Below are 21,928 nucleotides of genomic sequence, written 5' to 3' on the forward strand. Positions count from 1 at the left end.
AATGCAATGAATGACCCACAACTTTTTTCTAACTCTCTTTTTGTTTAGTGCTAAGAATCAGGAGCCGTTCATAGTATAATGATTCATCTTACTTGTTAGGGTTATTTGGGTTTTTGGTTGGTTTTGTACTGGTTTATTCTGTTCTGTCTAAGTGATTGCCCATTGTGTTCCCCTGTTGTTTCTCCACCTCTGGCCTATCCCCTGCTTTCTCCCTCTTGTGTTACCCAGGTGTTCTTAATGGCAATCAACTCCTGTCTGTCTATTTAAAGCCCATGCGTTTGTGAATCATTGTCAGATCGTCTACCTTGCTTGCTTTACCCTACTTTGTTTACTCCATGCCAAGTTATAATGCCATGCTCCTCTTTTCACCGTGTCTTCTGACAGGTATGTTTTTTTATCTGATTTCTATGTCCTTGTTCTTTTCTAAAGATTCCTGCCTGAATTAATTAAGTTTTTCAAAGCACTCCATGCACCTAATTGAGACAAACATCCTTTTAATATTATTTACATACAGCAGTAGATTGTATAGTTAACATTATATCCATCCACCTGTTTTCCTTATCCTCAGGAGGGTTGCATAATGATGGGCAGCAGGTGGCATACAGCCTGAACTGGTTGCCATACATAAAGGACTTTTAATCCTATCAGGAAAATGTGTTTAGGCAAATATTGTCAGTTTTTTTCCACTGCGGGGCATCTGTAGATATGTTGCTGGTATTTGAGCTTCTGAAGTCTAAATAGCAGCTCATTCCATTGAAATATTTACCATAGAAGGGAGACAGCCCTGTTTTGCAATTAATGATGTTTCTTCCACAACGTTTATCTGTTTGGCACAGTGGGAAAACTGTGTCAATATTGTTCTTTGACAAATGACCTCTAAAAAGTTTGAAGCAAATATGTTATCACGGGTGTGTAATGGAAGAGTTCTGACATCACCTAGTTACCAAGTTGACTAAGTCAAGACCTCGGTCAGTGGTTTGTTTAAAGAAGAATATGTACCACGGCAAAAAGAAACAGTATACAACTTAGTATGACATTGCATAATTCGCATCCTTTATTTTTTATTTTTTGTTCAACTTGACCTGAGCCAAATCCATTTACTCCACATTTAGACTAACGCTCACTTTTACACTCATTGCCGGATTAAAACGACCCGGTGGTTGAGTGGTTAGCACATCGGGCTCACGGTTCTGGGTTTTCTCCTAGCTCGGTCCTCACTGTATGAAGTTTGCTTGTTTTCTCCAGACTTGTGTGGGTTTTTATTGGATATTCCAGTTTTCCCCGACTTCCCAATAACAACATGCAGGGTAGGATGTTTCAGCACTCTTAAGTTGCCCCTACGTATGATTGGTTGTCCATCTCCTCGTGCCCTGTGTTTGTCTGGCCACCGATTCAGGGTAACGCCTGCCTGAGGCACAAATTTAGCTCGGATAGACTCCAGCACCCCCAAGATTCTTGCGATGATAAGCAGTTGGGAAAATGAATTAATGTATTATTGCTGGAATCAAATAATTCCCGTACACAAGGTGAATGTGCATGTTTTTTTGAATTGTGCTAACTCTGATACATCTACTCTTATACATTTTAAACAAATGTTTCTTGAATACATCTTCAACCCCTGTCTTGCCACACAGAGTTACATAAAGTCCTCTTGGGTTCGGTTTGGGCCTACTGTGGTGACGTCAATCGGGACATATGTCAAGGATGCAATTGGCCGTGTGCTTTGCCAAAGCCTTCCTCTTTGGCTCTTGCTTGCTCATGTTCGTGAGCAAGTGCACTGAGCACGCTCCACAAGCGTGCCTTCACCTGGTGTGGTCTTCCTCCCTCACCATACCCCCGCCTCTTCCACTCCTAGTCGCTCTCATCTCATTCCCCTTGACCCTGACACGACGCAACCTCGATGCTGATAACAGCCCACCATTCTTCACCCCTTGCCAACTGACACACTTCCAGAAGGGGGAAGACCTTGTTCCCTTTTCCTTCTCTGATGCCTGTTCTGCCCTTTTTTGGAGTGCTCTATATGCCCTTGACTTGTTCAGATCCACTTCAACTTATTTTTAATTGCCAATTTGTGACATGTTGCAAAGGTTTGCAATTAATATTGACAGAGCTCAACTTCACCAATTGCTAATGCTGTTTTCTAATGGAAACAGTACATCTAGCAAAATGTACACCTTTTGCTGACCAATCAGAAAACCGATATCACCATTTAGCAAAAAAAAAAAAACTAATTTTTGTAGATACCACAGTCATTTTAATACATGACTCTACATAGTCATTTCTAAGAAGTGGATAATTGTTATTTTGAACATATAGTAGTTTGTATAGGACATTTAAAAGCTAGTGATAGAAGCCAAAGTGCTGTACATAAATACTGGAAAATATACTAAAAGGCCTGCCAACTCAAGTAAAAAGAAAAGTTTCTAAGCAGATTGCAGTGTACAAGGGGAGTGGAAATGTGATAAAAGCCAGGGAAAAGTGATGTACTTTTAAATGTAATACAAAAAAACAATGAGAAGGGGGTTGTCTATTGTTTAGTGGCAATTGATGCCAGAGTTAAGGTGCAGCAGCAACCTCAAAATGTCTGACTTTCCCCAGCCAAAACTTATAAACAGGTGAGAGATTTTGTATTTGGGGTAATGACTTGCCAGCATAGCTTGACTGAGAAGTAAATGAGGAGTCTATGAAAGTTTTTTGCTCTAACTCAATAGTATTTTTATCACTGAATCTGTGTGGATTTATGTTTTAGCAATTATTTTCAAAAAATATTTCATGTAATTAGAAACAAATCAACCAAGTGAAACATTGAAATGATTTCAAAAAAAAAATCTAAAACTTTGCAGTACCCCCTAAATGTTCCTTACTTGAATTTATTCATTCAAAATCCTGGCACTATGGGCTGCCTTTTTGTGCTTGTGACACTTTTTTTCTCCATTATTCCTCATGCAAATATTATTTTCAATGCACCCGAATCTTCAAATTTAGAATCATAACTGGAAAATTAATCTTTATATTGGATTTAAATTGCTTTCAGTCAAATTAGCGCCAATAATTAGATGAAAGAGCCGCAGCGCTTCAGAAAGAACACGACAAGTATTGGACAAATGATTTTAGACCAATGCATTTACACAACGCATAGACGGAGACAACATGGTGCCCTGTAGTCATTTAGAAAAGCACTGACATGAATTGACACCACGTTAATTGCTTGACCAATCTGGCCTCGAAAAGGCAAAACGATCACGAAGGATTTCCTTTTATTTCACATTTTGTCATCCTCTTTCAAAAGTTAATGCTTTCAGCCTTTTCCCTCTCTCTGTTTTTCATTCTTTAGTGTGATGTTCATGGTTTTGTTCAGGGCTCCTTTTATAACACCTAATTATCTACTCGCCTCCTGTAGCCTTGAGAGTGAATAGGATTTTGGCATAAATCTATACTTGAACATCTGGTGTCTACGCAATAAAAACATTCTTAGCACCAGACCCACGCTGTAGCAAATTTGTATTAGGCATACAGTACATGGTGATAAGCCTGGCCATTACCTGGCCACAGACTTCTTCCTCCCAATTCCAGTTGTTATGAAATGTATGGAAACAAGTTTAAGATCTTGCTCCAGGTTTTTCCAGGGCTGTGCCAGTCAAGGACAGGTTCAGGGTTGGATATTTGCCACAGTTTTTTGTTATATTAATACAGTAAAATCTTAACAATATCACATTTTCTGTATGATATATATATATACATGTATGTGTTTGTGTTCAAATACTGAAATATGAGGAAAATGTCATAAGAACGCAGTCTCTAGGCAATTCTGTGTCCATTTTTTTACACAGTGGTGCACAATATGTGCATCAGTAACTGTATAACATTTTGAAAGAATATCTCTTTTTAAGTTTACTGTTAAACTTAAATTGATTCTGATTTGGATCTGGGCTTGTTTAGCCTACTATATTTGTATGTTTGGCATTTACGGATGCAACATACATGTCCTTAAATGTCTTGAAAGTAGCTTAACAATAAATTTATTATTATTACTAGATGTACAATTGGACAGAGTGGATGATGAGGTGGTCCTAAAATTCATGTTTACAGTAAAATGGGACATGGCTGAAAAATTAAAAGTTTTGAAACTATTATACGAGTAAAACTTCACCAGGCTTCAGTGTTAAAATAAGTTTAGGTCACATAAGTATTGTTTATGCAAGAAAAAGAATATTATTTGACTTCTGATAAATGGGATGGACTTTGTTACACTATACTGAATATGATTACATTTCCTTAAAATGTTTAAAAAACATCCTTATAAATATTGAAGGTTAGAGTACAGAACATTCCAAACGTGTTTAGGTCAAACAACCATACACACAAAAACAATATTATTTAACATTATTTTGCATCATTCACGAGTAACAATACACCAGCAGGGGGCATGAGTAATCTGACAAACTGATTTATTACCCTGCCCCTATCACCTATATGTTTGATGCCTAATCATAAATATAGTTGTTTGATGAAGGGATTTTAGTAAGTGATGGGTTTTGTGTTTTTGGACTTTGTCAAAAGAAAGCCCCTTTCTCGATTATATACTCCCTATTCTGGTGTAATGGAAGTTTACTTCTTTTTTTTCCCCTATTGGTTTATCAATGTTGAGACACGGTTGGTCAAGGACAGACAAATGATGGCAGAGTGTTTACCAAATAAATACACCTTTCTTCTACTTCAATGAAACAATTTATTAAAGTTTTTTTACTGGTTCAAATCTTCTGATAATATTGACAAACCAATTAAATAAAAAAAAAGAAGTGGGGAGTAATTATTTACTCTAGAAGCATTATATGCTGTCGAAAAGAAATGAATACAATTTAATTTGTAAAAGTAGTAGATGGTTCTGATAGGCCTTGAAGGCTCTGGCAGGACACCAATACCTCATTTAACTGATAAATACCACATTACTGTATCTTATCTGTATTTATTTATTTATTCCAAGTTGCACTGTAGAAAATGTGTTGTAGCTAGCTTTAGGAGAGGTTCCAACTGCTTCCTTACTACTGTCTAAGTGCCCTTGAGCAAAACACTGTTCACACCCCCAACCGAAGAGCTACCTACTGTTAACTTACCACTTTCCCTCTAATATTTCTCTTTTGAATGCCTTAATGAACGTGATTGACTTTATTTCTGGTCTACAAAGGGTAAAAAAAAAAAACACTGAACCAGATGGTAAATTTAGTAAATAATAAATTGACAAAAACAAACATTCCCTTGATAAAGTGATTAAAATATAAAAACATGGAGATTGAATTCGCCTGACTTCGATGCGAGCAGAATGAGATAGATTCCCACTCAGTGGCAATGTGATTTTCAGTGTGAATATTTGTCTGTCTCTGCGTGCCCTGCGACTGACTGGCGATTAGTCTAGGGTGTAGTCCGCCTTTCTCCAGATGTTAGCCGGGATAGGCTCCAGCACCCTGTGATTGGGATGAGCGGTGATATAAATGAGAGACTATAAAATGTGTGGTATGTAACGCCCGGTACATACACACTACTTGACAAATGTGAACCTGACAAAGTGAGAAAAACACCACAATCGGACTTAGAGTGGATTTGCCTTCACCTTGGCAAACCGTTTGAATTAGATGACTTTTCACAGAAAAGTTACGCTTTAAGTATTCGTTAAGTGTTCTCGTAAGCCCCTTTGAGGATAATATTAAAATATGGAGGGATTCAATTCTGCGCGATCAAAAGTTTTTGTGTTTTTTTTGCAATACAAACGTTTGTAAATTTATTTTACCACCATTCATTTGACTTTCACCCACTGCCATACACATTGTGTTATCTTTCACATACATACAGCAAACTTCTCCAAGAAAAGATGGCTATGAGTGGGTTAGGGTGGTTTGTCAGGGTGGAGGAGGGGGAGGGGGGGGGGGTAAATTGAACAAAATACAAATGATGAAGTCAAAATATGAGCTTGGCCTTATCCCTTGCCTTTATTTATTGTACAAATATATCTTGAAGACAGAGACAGAGCTTGTCTGATGCTGGGGCTCTGCTGACCTAGCCACAGCACACTTGCAAAACAAAATCACGCTCGAGACAAACAACAGATAGGCCATCATTCTTGGTCCCAGTGACAGAGGGCTCGACTTAGCATGAGGCCCCCTCTCCTGGTGAGCCATACTTGTTTGCTGGCCTGTGATCCCTGTTCACTAGAGCCACGGATTCAGACAAATCGGGGACCTTGTTGTGACTCCGAGAGGTCAGGGGTGAGACAGATTGATTGCTATAACTTCTCTCCCTCGTTTTCCACTTTGCAACTTCTGCTGAGCAATCAGTTTGATAACGCACATGTGCAACTTTCACAATCAAGGCACGACAACCTATCTTCATACATATTACCGTATTTTCCTGACTATGCCTTGCACTTTTTTCATAGTTTTGCTGGGCCTGGGATTAATACTCAAGTGCATTTAATAGTATTTTTTTCCCACTGTGACCACTGATAGCCTATTATTTGTTTAATTTTTTTAGGCGATAGTTATCTGGAAAAAAGACCTGTTAAACAGAAGCCTTTTGAGCTCATTGCTCTGTTTTACGATAGTTGATGTATTGTATGTCCGTTGTTGGTTTCTGATAAAATAAAATAAAAAATAGATATCAAATCTATACACTGCATGACAAAGGATATGGTTTGACAGAATGGCTCAGGTAAAGTTTTTAGCCATCTATCCATTCATCCATCCTTCCATCCACCCCACCACACAAAAAGTGTTAGTTTGACGTTAATGTTAGTTTTGTAATGGGATGATTTCTTTTCATACACAGTCCAAAATCACTCATTCTTTAGAAAATATGAATGTAATGACTGACATCTGAATATTCCTTTCTTACAGAAGCTTTTGTATCTTTGATGCATTCAAAGGCCCAATACAAAGAAACTTTTTTTTTTTTACAGATGATAACTTTCCCTCCAGATTTCATACAATGGCTTAACAATAAAATGCAACTATTACTATATTCATGATTATACTGTTTAGAGAAAATGTAATTTGCTAGAGCCAATAGAACAAACTTATGCGTACAATTGTTGATAGCAATTTGTCATTTACAAATAGACCAAAGTCAAGCAACTTCCCCATCTTTATTTAAAAGATAAAAAAATTACACTACTATACATTTAGACTTTTTGAACTTGCTCAGATGAAAACAACTTTCATTATCCTCACATGAGTTATACATAAACAGTGAAAATACAGATCAAGTATTTAAAAACAGAATTGTTTAAAATAACATTAGTATAGTGTCAGCTCTAAATAATGGATTAATTATCTTCTCTGTTTTTTAAAGGTAAAAATAATTTTCAAAAAATTGCAGTGAGGAATACATTTATTAAAATGCCATGTCAGGTGTACAATGCATCACTTGAGTATATATTTGACTTATGTCGAAACTATGAGATATATGATTGTCAAATGATCATTATTATTTTAGGAAGATGAAAATAAGTAGTAATTTAGTAGTTTCATGTATATGTGTTTATGTATGTGGCATCAATGTAAGTTAACTATGCAACATACTTTAATAGAATATGCACAAATGTATTCATATATGCATACTAATTCTAGGAAAATGTGATTTGCATTTCACCAATGATGATGCTGTAATTGTAGAATATAAAGGTTAAGAATATTTGAGACTTTGATGGTGTGAGTCGCCTGTCCAGGCATTTTTCAGGAGGTAGCTAAGCGACCACGTGAGTCTCTGTCCACCAATAGCAGCAGCAGAGCAGCATAAATCTGCGATAAGGGAAAGACAGTAGAGCTAGGAGGCTGTGGGAGAGACCCAAACCAATCCCGATACAGCCCTTTTTTTTCTTTATTGGTCTCCTCCTGCCGTTGTCCTCAGCAGCATATGCAAGACTGTGCCGAAACGCCTCCGTGCACAATTTATTAATCAGACAATCATAGAGAGACTGGCTGCAGCCTGTTCTTCAGATGCTGGGAGACAAGTCTCACGGTAAGGCACTCTTTACTTTTACAGAAATTCTCTCACTGGCGATGAAATACAAGATTTATTTAGTCCAAAACGAATACAGATCTTTTATTGCCGAGTTTGTAGCATGGCAATTTGTAACGTCATCAATTGCATTCAATTGCATAAATAAATATCTAAATAAACTGTTTTATTTGTTGAACCAAATGGAAAAAAACGTGTACATTAATGTTACTGTCACTTTCTGACAACATCTGTCTTTTAAATTTGATTTGGTCATTTTCAGGACATCATGAAAATATCAATAATAATTCATAATGATTTATGATTGACATCTTCTGTCCTTGAAGGCATCACTCACGCTAAATAAAATCCACGTATTCTTGACCTGTAATATAAAATTGTCGTTTGGATGTCAAAAAGCTGTATAAAATGCAATCATAACTTTTTGGGAATTGGAATTGTTTAAAATGGATTTAATATCAAAATTTTAAAAATAATATATTGTATTTATTCGTTCGTTATCTATTACACTTGTTTCGATTGGTGTGCTAATTGTGTTTGGCCTACCACAACACTTTGGGAATTGAAAGCTTTAAACAAAATGATAGCCAACGTTTCTTATATTTTTTAAACAACAATCCTCAATCATTTTGTGAAAAACGAGACTAAAATAATTTATCAATTTTCAAAAATGCATTTCTAACGAATACACACATTCCTAGTCTTTTTTTGTCAATCAGTCAATAATCTACACCAAAATATTATGAGGCTAATCAAATTAAATTAAGAATGAAATTATAATACACACTGATTCAATGAACTAACCGAGATGAAACAAATACATTTATTTGGCCAAAGTAAAGCATGAATTTCGTTATTACACGACTAATTAAACTGTGATTTCTACTTGCAGCCTTGATATTATTCAATGTCCTTGGTATTTGGGCGTGCATGTGTGTGTGCCTCTGTGTGTGTGCGCGCGTGCTTGTATGTGCATGTACAGGTGTGACATTGAAGGTTATGGAATACACTTATGATGACGATCTGGAAGAGTTGTGTCCTGTATGTGGAGACAAAGTGTCCGGCTATCACTACGGGCTGCTCACCTGTGAAAGCTGCAAGGTAAACACTCGCTCCATTGCTGCAAAAAATACAAATAAAAACAATATTATTTTAGTTCAAGTGGAAGCTATGTCAGATATTTACTTTTTTTTGCATAGATCAGTGTTAGTGCTACCTCATTATTCCAAGTTTTTATGCCTTGATGGACTAAATATTGTAATTCAGCATATGTTGATGGTCGTACATTCATTGTGTTTTATCCTAAATGAATTGGAATATTTTGAACAGCTTGGAAATAGTAACAGGATGCAGGGGAGTATCCAATACTTATAAGAAAAATATATACGTATTTATAATATAGGCCTTGTAGTGGGTAAGAATTAGAAACTGCAAATGTGATGTTATTTACTTCTTTGTTAAGATTAATGAAATGTGTGTTAATGTTGTTGAAGGGCTTTTTCAAAAGGACCGTGCAAAACAACAAGAGATACACGTGTGCTGAAAATCAGGAGTGTAAAATTGACAAGACTCAGAGGAAGAGATGTCCTTTCTGCCGCTTTCAAAAATGTCTCAACGTTGGAATGCGACTAGAAGGTACGTTTGCATGTTTATTATCTTTGTTTTGCTCATAAATGACATTAAAACGACTCGGGGCAATTGGGAGTAAATTTAACCCCTTTTTGGGGCACACAATGAACTCATTTGACGTTCAATTAATTTTCATGCAGCCATAATTGTATTTGAAATTGATTTATTATATATACATTCAGTTAATTTATAATTTTATTACCGGACATCACCCATGGGTCGTATAATAGGGTAAAAAAAAAAACAATTAATTTTCATGTATCCTTCCAAAATGACTTCATCATTGGCTTAAAAATAACACTTTATTATTTTACAATGCATTTTTGTAGAAAATGTGTAGCGTTTTATTACACACTATAATCCTAAAATTCCAACACAGACTAAAAATTGTTTTTTTTAAGGCCAGTGACTCTGTCATCACTTCCTATTTCCGTGAGATGGAATTAATTGCCAGACAGTCGTGCAAGAAAGCACCTGCTTCTTCCAAGCAAGCAAAAAAAGTTCACATTCTGGAGTTACTGATAAAAACTGTGGCGACTCCCGTGTTTTAAATCAAAGGCTCTATTTAGGCTATGCAAGGAGGAGTGCAGACTCTTGGGAATCTTCTCAGCCCTAAAAAGGGAAGCCAACGCGCGCACACGTGTGCGTGCGTGTGCTTACGTGCGCGTACGTGCGTGTGCGCGCCTGTCAGTTCATTCCACGCGTTTAACTCTTTCCAAGCACTCATTTAACTCATTACTTTCCATCACAAAACGGGTAGGCAATGAGATAAATACAGGAAAAAAAGATATTAAATCAACAACATAGAATTACTCAGAGCACAAACACTGTATTTCTGTGTTTATTTACCTTCATTTAATCTTTTTGTTCTTATACATTTTAAAACTTTTATTTATTTTTTTATGTCTAACAATAATAATATCACTAATAAAAATGCATACTTTTAATTTTCAATTACTCAAAATACTTACTGACCCTGTTAGGGGTTTAACTTGAGCTTTATGTGAAATAAAAAAAAGCAGGAAATTGAATAGGAAGCCATTATAAATTCCTGTTTAAACGTGCCTAATTTTTCGCCGGTCTCTCTCTTTGACAGCGGTGCGTGCGGACCGCATGCGTGGGGGGAGGAATAAATTCGGGCCCATGTACAAGCGGGACAGGGCCTTGAAGCAGCAGAAAAAGGCTTTGATACGATCCAACGGCTTCAAATTGGAGAGCGCAGTCCCTCCGTCCTCTTCTTCTCCGCTGCACGCCGACTACGGCTTCGGCGGCCCCCTGAGCGGCATGCCCGCCATTCCCAAAAACATGGTGTCATCCACACCCTGCTCCATCACCCCCACAGACTATGAGGCGAACCTTTACGCTCCCCCTCCCCTTGGGATGCAGTCGCAAGTGGCCCTGAGCGGCCAGTACCAATACGCGGCCTTCCCCAGCAGGGTGATCAAGGCAGAGTGCCCCGACTACACCAGCAGTTCCCCAGAATACCTGACGGGATACACCTACTCCGAGATCTACCCGTCGGCCTCCCCGCAGCCGCCCAGCCTGCCGCCGCTGGTGATGGAGATGCTGCGATGTGATCCGGACGAGCTGGTGGTGCAGAACAAAATCCTGGCTCACCTGCAGCAAGAGCAGAACAGCCGTGGTCGCCTGGAGAAGCCCAGCGCCCTCAGCCTCATGTGTCGCATGGCGGACCAGACCCTCTTCTCCATAGTGGAGTGGGCTCGAAGCTGCATCTTCTTCAAGGAGCTGCGGGTGAGTCCCTATTTCTACGTTTATGGGATGCTAGTGCACTTGTGAAATCCATCACATATACTACCATTTGTTTTCAAATGAGAAGATACAACACATTGAACCAACTGACGACGGATTATTATTATTATTGTCATTATGATTAGCTGTGAGCGTGAATTGTTGTTTGTCTCATTGTCCCCTGTGATAGCCTGGCCACCAATTTAGAGTGTAGTTGACTGGGATTGGCTCTAGCACCCCCGTGACACTTGTTAGGATAAGCGGTGTGGATAATGAATACATTAATATCATTAGTGCCTAAGCTGACAACAAAGTCAATCCTGCGAGGACCCCATTATTGGAATTGTTTATTATTATTTGTGTTATTATTATTATCTTTACTGCAAATTGTTGCAGGTGATGAAATTGGGCAAGAAAAAAAAGAAAAAAACATGAATACTTGCTTAGCTGGCTGCAATTTGTGTGGGTGTGCAACTGTGAAGTGTGGCTATAATGAAGATACCAATGATTAAAAATGGATGGATGGATGGAAGGATGCGTGGGTTGACACCAGACATCAATTGACTAATTCATTATCACAATTTCAAGAGGGTAGGTAGTTCTTGAATAAATATAAATTGTATGTACTTCCATTGGATCTGTGAGTTGGTTTTCTTTGGGACCACATTTGGTGCCAAGTGTTTTTAAGTCACTGTGTAGAGGCTCTTTGGCTTTGAGTAATTCCTGATTTAAGAATTCCATGAGTTCCTCCCTGTGTGGGTAGTTGCTTCCTCTTGCTTTTAGATTCTTGGGACATGTAGTTAGTGTGTCCAGTAGATTTCCAAAATGTGCTCAAGCTGCTTTATTATCCACTCTCGAAATGTGCACCGTCTGATGTTGTTGCTTTGTTACTCTGCAGCTGGGGAACGCTTTACAGACATTAATTCTTGTGGCTTTTGGCCCCGAGTGAGATTTTGGAGTTTTGGCATGGAGTTTTGGCAGTCTGCATTGATTGGGCCTCATGTCACCAAAGTAGAGCTGCAGTAAAAAATATCACCTAAAAAAAATGCACTCTATCCAAAAATCACACTTAAAATACAGTTAAGGTAGAATGCATGATGAAGTGAAGTTTTTCCATGGTTGCTGTTAAAGTCTTTTATCATAAAATGTGAATGTACAAACAAAACTCCTCCCATTGTCATCTTGGACGCAGGTGCATATGAATATTTGTGATGAATTTCGGATAAGATTCAAACTGTTAGATGGCCATTCAGCAGCCAGTGTGCACAGTATGGACAAAGCTGCGAGGAAAGAGCTGTTTCTCGGCCCTAGATAATTACATTCCTTGCCAACGATAACGGGGGAATGTCAGCCTTCCATTGCGGTGCTGCACTCTAGTTGCCCACAATGTTATTATATTGTAAGCTATTGATTGCTGCACTATTTCAAAGGTGGCCTTTGTCATGTCTTTGGTTTGACCTTCCATTTACCTGTTGAATGGTCGATGTGGTTTGTGACGTATCCACAATGAGCACCTTTATGGTTTAGCGCAAAGAATTAGACAGGAAATTTGGAAGGAACATCTTTTTTTTTTTCCAAATTGGTTTCCAAAATGAAGTATTTGAATGGTGTATTATGTGAGGAAAAATGTCACAAATTTCACACATTTGTGGTAGAACTAAAAAAAATGCATTTAAGAAAGCCACTTTCTTTGAGGCATTTGCTGTTATGGTTTTTTCTTTTTTGTCTAAAGGATGCGCATGGACTGTAATTGTATGCCATTCACAATTGGATCAAAAATGATATTTTGAATGAGTTGAATATGAATATGTACTGATAACAAAGCCTAAAAAATAGTTTGGACCAGTTGAATATAGTTATATTTCCCTCTCCAGACATGAAGCTTTTGTCCAAAACCCTTAAATCTATTTGCTCGCTGACACGACACAAATAGATGCAAAATCTTTCCAAATAAGATGAAAAATGCAACCATTTAGTGAAAGGATTTCTTTTAAGTGGATAACTGAACCAGTAATTCAAGTAGCTTGCAGCCATAGAGGTGCTGGATAACATTACTTGCATCCAATAAGTGAAAAATATTGAAAGTCTTGAACAATCATGCTAGGGCAAGTCAAGAAAAGTTTTAGTTCATTTTACCAAAGAAATTGAAGGTAGCACATAAGTAGTTTAACTAATGCGAAGCACTTCTCGCCACGTTTTGAAGATTTTTTATTTTCATTTTGTGAAGTCAAATGCAGAGTTTAGAAGCAGATAAAATGCTTTCAACATTGTCAAGAATCACTTTGACTTGACTCTTTTACTTCAGTCGGTTGATTGCTTCTTTAAAAAATATATTGAAAAATATATTTCCATAATATAGCAAACAATAAAAGGTTCATAAAATTTTTTAAACACTAACCATAGGCACAAAATCATAAATATAAGTCTGAGAGTGATTGTTAATCAGTGCAGGATGTTTAAATTGTCAATTCTTGTGATGAAACATATGTAACAAGAAAAGTTCTAATGAAATCGCCTTTTTAACTTGCAGTACTCAATTTTAGATTCAATATTGACTAGTTCTATTTGACGAGGGATTGAATTTAATAAAGGAAAATGCTAACGGAACATCCGCATTTCAAACAATGGGAATTCTATAAAAAAAGTGCTTAACTGTAATCTCGATATAAAATAGTAGTGATGAAAAAGGTGCACATGAGCCTCCTCCCCCGGTCAGATGTTCTTTCCAGACAATCAGTGGCATGCAAGACAGGAAATACTATCATTTGGGTCTCAAAAATGACATCATTCTTATATTAGTTTAAAGTAACCCCAAATCCCTCTTAGGTATAGGTGATAAAGTATGAAACACACTTGCATAAATACACGCGTTAATATCTTTTTAAATTGCTCACTGGTCAATTTGCATGCTGCATGAGAAGATTTTTCTCCACTTCAGCTGAGAGTCCACCCCCTCTCGTGGAGGAAGCTCAGAAGGTCGCCGAGACCTCTTACTTCCTTAACCCCTTCCTTTATCACTTCCAATTCCAGGGCCCCACTATAGCAGATGGGTGCGTGTGGCCCAGATTGGACCCTCTCCTCTGCCACTAATATAACATTTGATTTAGATGGACAGTAATTCTGTCAACTCCTCGTCAGATGAATGTATGTCAAAACCTATTGCGGGTCGTGGCGAAGGAATTACTGTCTGCTGTGTCCTTCACTTTACAATGACGCTCACACACACACACACACACACACACACACACACACACACACACACACACACACACACACACACACACACACACACACACACACACACACACACACACACACACACACACACACACCCCCGTGCCGTGGCCTAGCCAACTGTGGCTAGGGCATTAGTAGTTTGAAGAGATACTACATGTCAGTATAGTATATCACTGGACACACTAATACAACCATTGCTGGTGAGTTGTTTTTGTGACAAGAGATGAGTGTGTTTAGCAATTTTTATATGATTTGCATGTAACCAATGTGTTCAAACTGGAAAAAAATGTACAATCTCTTATCAACTACGACAATATACTTTGAAACCATTCTTATACTATGCTCCAAACTAATGTTACATTGTTTTTCTCGTCTTTGTTCTGCATGTGTTTCCTGAAGGTGGAAGATCAAATGAAGCTGCTTCACAACTGCTGGTCTGACCTTTTGGTCTTGGATCACATTTTCAGACAAGTTCAACATGGAAAGGGAGACAGTATCCTGCTGGTGACTGGCCAGGAGGTAACAACTCCCCCATGCAGCTTTCCACTAGCACTGTTTAAAAAAAACAAAACAAGAAGTATACCGACCCGGGATTTGAACACAGTACCTCAGATCTCAGTCACTGACACTCTAACCACTCAGCCACCAGAGCCAATATAGTTCAATTGTTAAAAAAAAAAAACTTGACATGACTTTAGAGCACGGGGAGACAGATTTCTCACACAAAAATCTAACTCCACACAGGTTGCCTAACCTGGAATTGAACCTAGGTCCCCCACTGTGAGGCTGATGCACTAACCCTTCAGCCACCAAACCATATATTTTATTCTCTAATTTTGCAAACAAGGCACAATCTACAAAACATATGAAGACTTGGCACTAGAACTTTCAAGAAAGTGCTGGAATGTGGGTTGCCACACTTGCTCTTCTAACACTTTTGAGGACTATGCAGGATTTGAGCTAATTTCCCATTCTCAACACAAGCGTTTACAGCCTGGTATTTCCAGTTCCGTTTCGGGCAATAATGATGTTTTTTTTTAAAATGTAGAATCTGAAATTCATACAGATGCTTACCTTAACTATTGATATTAGATTCTGATACAGGATCAGAAATGATGGCTTGATTAATTAAGAATTTCAATGTGTTTTGCAGATTGAGTTGTCTTCTGTTCTGTCTCAAGGCGAGGCAACTCTGTCGAGTTTGGTCCAAAGAGGGCAGGATCTAGCTGTGAGGTTGAGGGTCCTGCAAGTGGACCGAAGGGAGATTGCCTGTCTGAAATTCCTGCTACTATTCAATCCCAGTGAGTGACTATAATAAGGTCTATTATGATACTGTCGATAAAGTATGTGGGCTGATTTTCTTCCTGTAGAATTCAGTACCTATAAAAATGACACAAATTATGATAAATGACAAATTCTTTTAATTTTTTTGAATATGCTCAAATCCATGCTTATTTAACCTCATCGTTGACCCTTTGTTTTCACAAAATATTTTGCAGTTTATAAAAATTCTTAATATACATTAATATGTATCAGGGATTCTGCTAATAGCAAAGATTTAAAATGACAACAATTCAGTTCTATGAAATATTGAATCACATATATTGTGCTTCAATATTATATGAAATAGAATTTACCACTTCTGGCCTTTTCCCTGAAAGGAATCCACTCACCGTAATTAAAATCCTATTCTTGCAAAAAGCCAATTTTGACAAAGAAATCCTCATCTATTGTCTACTAATGGCATTCTTAAGAACCATGACGAGTTTATCATTGGGTGGAATAACCGACATTCATGCAATGGCTTTTGCACAGATGGATAGAGCATAGATGTGGTTTGCCCAGATTCCCAGAAGTGTTTGCTGTTTGGCGGAGGCAAGCTGCTAACAAAGAGCTTTTGAATTGAAAGAGCACTTGTTATTGGGAGAAAATATTTGCTGTCTTTACTGGCAGCTTTTTTTGTGCACACACTCCTTTTCCTCATCCTTAGAGTCAGGTTTGCCAGGGGTAATTTAATTGCCCCGTAGCTATTTGAAAGGATGATTCATAACATTGATTCAAAACATTTAATTACTGTCTCAATAGATTCTACAAGATGGGCTCAGCTGATGCTGAATGCCAGTTCACTTGAGGGCTTTCCTATTCTTTCTCGCTCATACATACCAAAGAATACACATCGACGTATACGGACATAGTACACACTCACATACTCACCATAAATACATAATGAATCATTCTTGCATTCACACTTACAGACAATTTAATCTTCAGTTAATCAACTGCATGTTTTCGGAATGTTGAAATAATTGAGTATCTAAAGGAAAGTCACTACAGTGCTACCACGGACCCAGAGCTTCGCAGATTTTTTTCAGGATTTTTTTTGAAAGATATTGTGGACTTCTTCTCAAGACACTCAAATGATGACAAAAGAAAGTGTAGTCACTCGGTGGCGTAGTGGTTAACTCTCCTGTCTCTTGTCTGGGAGACCTGGGTTCAATTCCCAGTTGGGATACTTTTTCACTTAGTTCTTTCTGTGGACTTCTTCTCAAGACACTCAAATGATGAAAGTGTAGTCAATTGGTGGCATAGTGGTTAACTCACTTGTCTCTTGTCCGGGAGACCTGGGTTCAATTCCCGGTTGGGACACTTTTTTACTTAGTTGTTTCTGTGTACTTATTGTCAAGACACTCAAATGATTACCAAGGAAAGTGTAGTCAATTGGTTGGCGCAGAGGTTAGTTTACTGGACTCCCGTCCAGGGGACCTGGGTTCGATTCCCGGTCAGTACACATTTTCACTTAGTTGTTTCTGTGTATTTCTTGGAAAGACACTCAAATGATTACCAAGGAAAGTGTAGTCACTTGGTTGGCGCAGGGGTTGGTTCACTGGACTCCCGTCCGGGGGACCTGGGTTCGATTCCCGGTCAGTACACATTTTCACTTAGTTGTTTCTGTGTATTTCTTGGAAAGACACTCAAATGATTACCAAGGAAAGTGTAGTCACTTGGTTGGCGCAGAGGTTAGTTCACTGGACTCCCGTCCGGGGGACCTGGGTTCGATTCCCGGTCAGTACACATTTTCACTTAGTTGTTTCTGTGTATTTCTTGGAAAGACACTCAAATGATTACTAAGAGAAGTGTAGTCACTTGGTTGGCGCAGAGGTTAGATCACTGGACTCCCGTCTGGGAGACCTTGGTTCGATTCCCGCTGCCGTTGTTTGGCTGAAAATACTTGGAAAGAAGAATTGGTCAATGGAATAAGAAGAAGGGAAAAAAAAAAGAAAAAACTTTTTAATTTATATTAAACACTTAGTCATATTTTTCAGCAAAAGGTTATATTCCGAACTGCCTTCGGCAGTTCGGAAGAATGTTGAAGGACCTGTCTGTGCGAAAGGCGTTCTCGGGTCGGCCTCCGGCCGACCCTCGACCGCTTGCTTGGTCAGTGAACCGCCAACACCGGGAAGCGAACTCACGTTCTCTCGGTGCAAAGGCGAGTGTGCAACCCACTACACCAACTCGTGCCCCACTTATACATGGGTGTTGAAACGTTTTATCCAAGGAAATGGGGTGAAACACTTAGTCATTTTTTTGTTAAAATGCTTCATTCACCACTGAATACTTATACTTATACACTTAAACACTTAGACATTTTAACTTATTCTTTTAACTGAATATTTAGAAAATCTTTGCTGGCACTGGGAATTGAACCCAGGACCACACCGGTGGCAGACTGATGACTTAGCCACTGGGCTACCAACCTGTGGGAGAAAGAAGTAGCACTTATACTTTTATCCAAGGAAATGGGTTAAACACTCAGTCATTTTTTTGGCAAAATGCTTCATCCACCACTGAAGACTTATTCAGTTAGACACTTAGACATAAATACTTATTCTTTTACCTGAACATTTGTGGGAAAATCTTTGCATGCACTGGGAATTGAACCAAGGACCAAAGAGTTGGCAGACTGATGACTTAGCCACTGGGCCACCACCCTCACACATATACATGGTTGTTGAAACGTATTATCCAAGGAAACTGGGTGAAACACTTAGTTATTTTTTTCACAAAATGCTTCATCCACCACTGTATACTTATGCAGTTAAACACTTAGCCATTAGAACTTATTTTTTTACTGAATAATATTGGGAAAATTTGTGCTTGCACTCGGATTTGGATTTGAACCCAGGACCACAGCAATGAGAGACTGATGACTTATCCACTGGGCCACCACCCTGTGAGAGAAAGCAGTAGTACTTGTTTTATCTAAGGAAACTGGGTGAAACACTTAGTCCTTTTTTTCACAAAATGATTCATCCACCACTGAATATTTATTCAGTTAAACACTTAGCCATTAGAACTTATTCTTTTAACTGAATAACATTGGGAAAGTTTTTGATGCACTTGGATTTGAACCGCGTACCACAGAGATGAGAGACTGATGACATATCCACTGGGCCACCACCCTGTGAGAGAAAGCAGTAGTACTTGTAAATTTATCTCATTCATTTAGCTGATTAATATTGGGAAAATCTTTGCAGGTGCTTGGATTTGAACCCAAGACCAAAGAAGCAGGAAACTGATGACTTATCCACTGGACCACCACTCTCCAATATTAGGCAGTAGTGTTTGTTGTTTTGTCTCTTTTCACACCCAGATCAAACTTAGTCCTTTATTTTACCTTCAAGTGGGAAAAGTTAGGTCAAATTGCAAAAATTAAGAGAAAAAAAAATAAAAACATTTAAAAAAAAAAATATATATATATATATATATATATATATATATATATATATTTAAATTAAATTCAAATTAAGCATTTTTGAAGGGGAATCCCTACTCCGCGGAAATTCACTTATCGCGGGTGGTCCCAGTCTCCATTAACCGCGATGACCGAGGGAACACTGTATACAAAAGGCCAGATTTTGTGGGACAAAGGGGTGATGGTTAGATGAGCAAATTTAAGATGTACATAGCAATAACTTAGTGTTTCATTGTTAAAATATCTCTTCCGATTGGGACTCTATTGTGCATTCACATTAATTTAGCCTTTTTTTCCCTCCCACGTGTAGATGTAAAGCCATTGGAGAACCAAGCATTTGTGGTGCGTGTCCAGGAGCAAGTGAATGAAGCTTTGCTGGAATATACCCTGTCCACTTACCCACAATTCCAGGATAAGTTCAGCCAGTTGGTGATGCGACTGCCGGAGCTTCGCTCCCTCAGTACGCAGGCTGAGGACTACTTGTGGTACATGCATTTGAGTGGAGAAGTGTCCTGCCACAACCTGCTGATCGAGATGTTGAATGCCAAGCGAGCGTGCGTGTGAAGATTGAAGACTACATGTTTCACCCTGTTGGTTCTCGGTGAGACCAGATTTGGGATCATAGATTAAATGATGAAAGTGGACTTGATGCTAGCTCATCTTTGGGAGCGTTTTTATAGCCAAGAAAGGATCTTGTGACTTTGACGGAATCCCATCTACTGTATGTTCCACCGTCTTTTGGGCAATCAGAGTGATATTTTGTAAATTTTTGTGACCTCTTTAAATTGGATTACAAAAAGATTTTGAATGATATCCGATTTAGTGCCAATGAACTCTACTATCCTTACCATCCGATTGCAAATTGCCAACAAAATATGCCCACTTAGCAATTTTGACCATATCCAAACACATACAATGACTAAGCTGTTGGATGTTGAAAGTATTACTACAGTATTCTATTGATGCTGACGACACGATGATGCAGATGCTTGACTGTCAAATAGGATGGGCTATAAGACTGGAACCGTAGAAAAGGTAGGGATTAACTGTGCACTTTTTATGACAGATTTTATAGCCTCTTTTTAAGAAATTGAATGTCAGCGTGGTCTTGTTTTCTAATTATCAAAATATTGCAGATTTGTGATTCTAGGATTCAAATAATTTTGATGATATTGTAGGTGCAAAATGCCCAGTCTTGTTTTGTCACATTTTATAGTCAAAATAGTTTGGTTCTAATCTATTTAGATGTTAATATATTGAAGTCACAACATAGATCTGTTCAGAAATACACAAAATGATAAACTAAAATTAATAAAGTAATACAAATAAAAACAGGGGGTGTGGGGTGAATGGAAACCAACGTTTGAATAGACATTTCAGTTGGTCAAACAGAGGCAGATTATGACATTTTGGTATTTAGATTTAAAAGGTATTTTGTGTAAAAAATCAGACATGTGCCTAAAAATCAAACATTCTTAGAACACATACCTTGGGACTATGATAGTGGCCTTGTCAGTGTAGTAGTCACCTGAATAACAAACACAAAGACAAGTCAGCAATGTGACAGTACCTGACTTGATTTTACGTTAACCGTCAACTTCAAGGCATTTAACTCGAACAAAAGTCACAAATTCAATACAAAGCTAACAAATACACTTTAATTTCTCATTTACAGAGGTTCAAGCATTATAGTACAAGTGTTGATTTGTGGGTTTTTAGTCTTTTAATACAAATGCAAGCATTTGTTTCTATCTGAGATGATTTACTTACACAGAAGAGCCCATGCAAATTACTCACCTTTTAAAAATGCCATAAACAAAAGCACCCGTGTTTTTTGGTTTAAACCAAGCCAATGTCCCGTTGCCTAAATATTTATTGGCTTTCTTCATGTTTCTTTGTTCGAATACTTTTAAAGCTTGCATGGATCACTGGAAATCCCAATAACGCATTTAACAGAACAATATGTTCTTGGTAGTCATCAACGTTGTTGGTACCGGTGTCATTAACTGTAGTCAAAAAAAAGAAAGTTGAAAAGAAAGAAAGGTGACTTTTGTTATGGGAATTATCTCTGATGACTAACAATGTAAATGACACGAGCTCTCACAGAACCGAAGATTAAAAAATAAAAAAAATAGTGCAGCACAGTCTAAATTTGTAACTTTTCATCTGAATACATGATGTCAGAAATGTCAACATATCATAGACAATCATTAAGTCTGCCTTAATATGAAGGTCATCCAACAACACAAAGACCATCCACTCCTTGATTCCCTTTTTGAGGCAAGTGGGTGTTAACATGATGTACATGGTGTATTTTTATGTTGTAAAGTGACGAAGCAATGATTCATTTAAAATGCTAAAAAAGTTTGCAGCTTTTTATTTTTTTTGTGCTTTTTGTCCTTCAACTCCCCCCCCCCCCCCCTTGTACTTTGAGAGTCCGTCTAATGTTCGTGTTTTTCATCCAAAAGACAGTGACTGACCATATCATTTTGTTTTGTTTCAATTTTATTGTAATTGTATCACACCAATAAAAGTCAATGAAATGAAGCT

At 38.0% G+C, this 21,928-nt stretch overlaps 1 protein-coding gene across 1 annotated transcript; it reads left to right on the plus strand.

Moving 5' to 3' along the window:
* Positions 1-301: 301 nt before the first annotated feature.
* LOC144195269 (nuclear receptor subfamily 5 group A member 2-like) lies at positions 302-21,925 on the plus strand. The gene is made up of 8 exons (XM_077714782.1): positions 302-384; positions 7,903-8,010; positions 8,993-9,111; positions 9,504-9,645; positions 10,736-11,391; positions 15,025-15,144; positions 15,779-15,926; positions 19,689-21,925. Exons 2-8 carry the CDS (start codon positions 7,989-7,991, stop codon positions 19,940-19,942), a joined length of 1,461 nt encoding a protein of 486 aa, XP_077570908.1. The 5' UTR covers positions 302-384; positions 7,903-7,988; the 3' UTR covers positions 19,943-21,925.
* The last annotated feature ends 3 nt before the right edge of the window (positions 21,926-21,928 follow it).

This window comes from Stigmatopora nigra, chromosome 4 (assembly GCF_051989575.1).
Source record: "Stigmatopora nigra isolate UIUO_SnigA chromosome 4, RoL_Snig_1.1, whole genome shotgun sequence".
NCBI classification, from domain to species: domain Eukaryota; kingdom Metazoa; phylum Chordata; class Actinopteri; order Syngnathiformes; family Syngnathidae; genus Stigmatopora; species Stigmatopora nigra.

Excerpts from the sequence above, each read along its gene's own strand:
- LOC144195269 (XM_077714782.1), top strand. The coding sequence starts at position 7,989 with ATGCTGGGAGACAAGTCTCACG. Across the intron at positions 9,112-9,503 it reads TCACCTGTGAAAGCTGCAAG|GGCTTTTTCAAAAGGACCGT; the intron begins GTAAACACTCGC and ends ATGTTGTTGAAG. Across the intron at positions 11,392-15,024 it reads TCTTCTTCAAGGAGCTGCGG|GTGGAAGATCAAATGAAGCT; the intron begins GTGAGTCCCTAT and ends TGTTTCCTGAAG.